Source organism: Cariama cristata, unplaced genomic scaffold, assembly GCF_000690535.1.
Source record: "Cariama cristata isolate BGI_N322 unplaced genomic scaffold, ASM69053v1 scaffold4925, whole genome shotgun sequence".
NCBI classification, from domain to species: domain Eukaryota; kingdom Metazoa; phylum Chordata; class Aves; order Cariamiformes; family Cariamidae; genus Cariama; species Cariama cristata.
Genome location: NW_009615668.1, coordinates 48,376 through 52,074, shown reverse-complemented (window position 1 = coordinate 52,074; position 3,699 = coordinate 48,376). Strand labels below are relative to the sequence as shown.

The 3,699-nt window shown below is 36.4% G+C and overlaps 1 protein-coding gene across 1 annotated transcript in view; it reads right to left on the bottom strand.

Annotated features, from left to right (window-relative positions):
- Nucleotides 1-3,699, bottom strand: part of COBLL1 (cordon-bleu WH2 repeat protein-like 1) — a 41,558-nt gene that overhangs the window by 605 nt on the left and 37,254 nt on the right. Inside the window, exon 13 of the mRNA XM_009699891.1 lies at nt 2,995-3,177. Within this exon, the coding sequence (XP_009698193.1) occupies nt 2,995-3,177 (183 nt within the window). The remainder of the gene's footprint in view (nt 1-2,994; nt 3,178-3,699) is intronic.

The window sequence follows — 3,699 nt, the reverse complement described above, 5'->3', positions numbered from 1 at the left end:
AAAAAAGAAAGAAAAAAAAAGAAAAGAAATATTAGCCTCACGTTTCAGATTCTTCTCTCTGTAGTATGTTACATAGTATTACTTCCAGGAAACAGAAATACTGTTACTTCAGTTAGTGTTTTTCTCATTGCAATGAAAAGACCTCCTCAACAAAGCACATATGCTACAGAAGTGGAAATACAAGAAATTACTTTAAAACATATTTTATCCTATCTAAAAATTCCATGTATAACTATTCAAAACACACCTAATTTTTAGTCCTTCTACAGACCTGCTTGCAAAGAAACACTTGAAAAAACATCACCAAACCAAACACTTTTTACTAAATATCAAATATAGCTGATTTCTTACAAAATCTTCTAACACTCCTTTATACCATGGTAATATTTCTTTTATCAGAAATAAACTATAACTTTTAGAATAGACAGCAAAGACCCAGTTTTCAGGGGAGCTGCATAAACCAACAACTCCAACTGGAGTTAATGTCAGCTGTGGATGCTCCACAGCCATGTGAACCACATACCACAGCATACAGTTTACTAAACACAATGAAATCATTCTGAAGAGAAAAATGGTTAAAAAGAAACCTCACTTGACCCATTTTAGGTTAGTAATTACTGAGGGCCCTATTGAACAGAAAAGACCAGCAACACAAAAGACCACAGATCTCTGCATTGCATACTCACAACATATTAAGTGTTGGGGAAACGGGGGAAAAAATAACGAATTTGGCTACTGGTGCCAGCATTTTATTTTTTTAATTATTCTCTCACAGAGCTGAAGGAAGGGAGAGTATGGGGAGAGGTAAAAAGAGAAGCAAGCACCTGACAGACCCCTTTCGCAATTCAAATGGATCAGGTTATTACTCCTTTTACTGAGTGCAGCACAATAGTGGAAGCTATCAGGTAAATGCATTTTAAAAGTCTTTTCAATACTGGAAACCACTTTTGGGTGCTACTAAGTTATTGATACAAAATGCTTCATTACTCTTGTCCTACTACTGCCAGTTGTCCATGTTAAACATAAAATGAGACGAAGTTTTTATTAAATTTGCCATAAGCCAAAAAACCTTTCTGCTGACAGACATACCTGTACCACAGCGTATGTGCTCTGGCTAAGAGTGAAAAGAACAGCAGTTACAGTTTTATGTTTGGCAAAATTTCAGTGGGTGTTCGTTGCATTTCTTGTGTGTGTTTCAGAGGGTTTTTGAAGCCTGTTTCATGTTTCTGTGTTGCAGAATGCTTTTCTTTATGCTTACAGTATCTTCATTATTACAATTTCTTCTTGAAACATACAGCCCTCTCCTCACCCCCAGCCTCAACACCTGCCATATTGAGAAAGAACATCTCCTGCCCACAGAAGAGAAAGGGAGGGGAAAAAGGGCTTCAATCATCATCATCTCTCTCTCCTTCCCCATGCCGTTCTTGTACTTAGAATGATAAAGACTGCATGGGTCAAATCTACCCTAGGAGCATTTCTATTGTAAAAGAATGAATAACCACATAATGAAGTTGTTTTTTTTCTTTCTAGTAGAAACAGATTTCTTGAATTTTGAAAAGCACGTTATGAACCTTATTTTTTAAAATGGTTTAAGCTACTGTGCCAATAGCCATGCCTATGCATATTTCCCATAGAATCATAGAACAAAGTTCACATACTATGCAAAATAAATAAAGTTCAGTATTATTCAGAATGTAATTATGCATTGGAGGAAAAAAAAAACAACTTAATAAAAATATGTGCAAACAAATCTAAACAATATTTCTGGTAGAACAGATAGATTTGACCTCTAAGTGACTCTGAACAATACAGGATTTTCTTAATCTTATCTTGTTTTTAAAGTGGCTGTGGTTAGTGACATGTAGTCAGAAGTAATACTACAGTGTATTATGTACCACTTTTACTGACTAGAGGTCAAAAACTACTTGAGTATGCTTGTAACCTTTCCGGGAAACTGAATCTTCCTATTCAGTGTAGGAATGATGGGAGGTCTGCAAGCCTCAGAGAGGCTGTTGCAGTGCTACACAAACGAAACCTTACATATGAAATGGATTGTTCTAATATCTGACCATCCACTGAGAGATTTTGAGCCTAGGGAATCAAAGACTTCCATAAAAACAAAAAAAAACCCTCCCATCCACCCACCACATGTCATTTGTTTCTTTCAAGTGGGAAAGGGAAGAGAAACAAAAGCTACTTAGTTCCTTTAACCTTCTGCAATAAGAACGTATTCCTCAATACAGAATGCAAAATACTAATGCTGGGTCAAGAAAGCTTTGTGTGAGACTATCATTAAATCATCTGGTTGCAATTTTAAAACAATACAGATTTTTAAAGTGTGCAATGTTTTAACTCAATAAGAGAAGTATAGGTGAATTTTAGGAGAGAAAAAAGAAAAATTAAGCTACAGTTTTAACCGAGGGGGTGGGGGAAGATGATTCTACCAAAACTGTTGACAAAAAATTGATAAATATCTTACTAATGATACCAAACAGCAGCAGGAGGCTTGAAGTACATTTAAGAAAAATTAAGGACCTGATAAAGCTTAATAAATAGAAAAATACAATCTTCAGAACTTCTGTGTGTTACCTGCCTGCAAAAGACTGCAGCTAGTTCAGATCTAGGCTGAAGCTGCTTAGCATGTGTCCAAAACCATACTGCTTCAAAGCATATAAACACAAACAATTGAATATGTTCCTGATTTTATGAAAGAGATACTTAATTGATAACTTAAGATATTTCTAATTAATTTCAGGAAGATTTCCGATTGGATTTGTATTGTTTGAAAATATGGACATTTGAAGCTCTGCGCATGCATTCACCAGTTTATTCTGCAAAACTGAACTCTCTTCCCCACCTCCCTTCCCATTGTTAAGAGACCTTCTGGCAGGACTTTGTGCCAAAGCTAACTGCTTGTAGTGTCAGGCATTAATATGGCAATTTTGAAGGAAGTACCATGAGTTCATTATTATGGATGCAATGATGAAAACTCACCCTTTTCAATTTGGCAGCAGCTTCTCCAGAGCGGATTGCAGCCAGCAAGCTCTGGTGGATCTGTTCTGGGTCAGAGCGCTGGAACGTCATTGCGGTTTGTCTCTTAGTGACAGGGGGTGGGTGGTCAGTGGAAGCATCTGACTGCCCCTGACTCTTCTGCTCACTATTCACATTGCTGTCTTTCTATCAAGGAAGGAAGTGAGAGGAAAAATGAAACAAACCCCTTTAATCTGAATTAGTCATAAATGGAAAACTAAGTCAACATGGCACAAGGTTGCATATCAAACTGCCACCGTTCTAGTGTTTGCTTCATTTAAGATTTCAGAGATCAGCCACATTTCCACTATAGCACATAGTTTCTCCCTCAGATAATTATGCCAGCAAAATTTTATACTTCCATTCAAGTGTGTTTGTGTCATGATCACTTGAAGCCAAACTGATCATACTACTCAGAATTAAAGGAATCAACACACAGAACCATAAAGAACATCTCATGAGCATTCTGAACATAAAAATAGGTACACACAGTATAAATGATTCTATTTAATTTACTGTTCTTCGAAGTAGAGGATGCTAAACATGGCAAGAAAAAATTAATTCCAATAATCTGAATAAGGTGGTTTTCACTTTAACATTCCCTGTATTCCTGTATTTCATTACGATGCTGTGCTACTCCTAGACACCATAAGGTGTTTACACTGTACA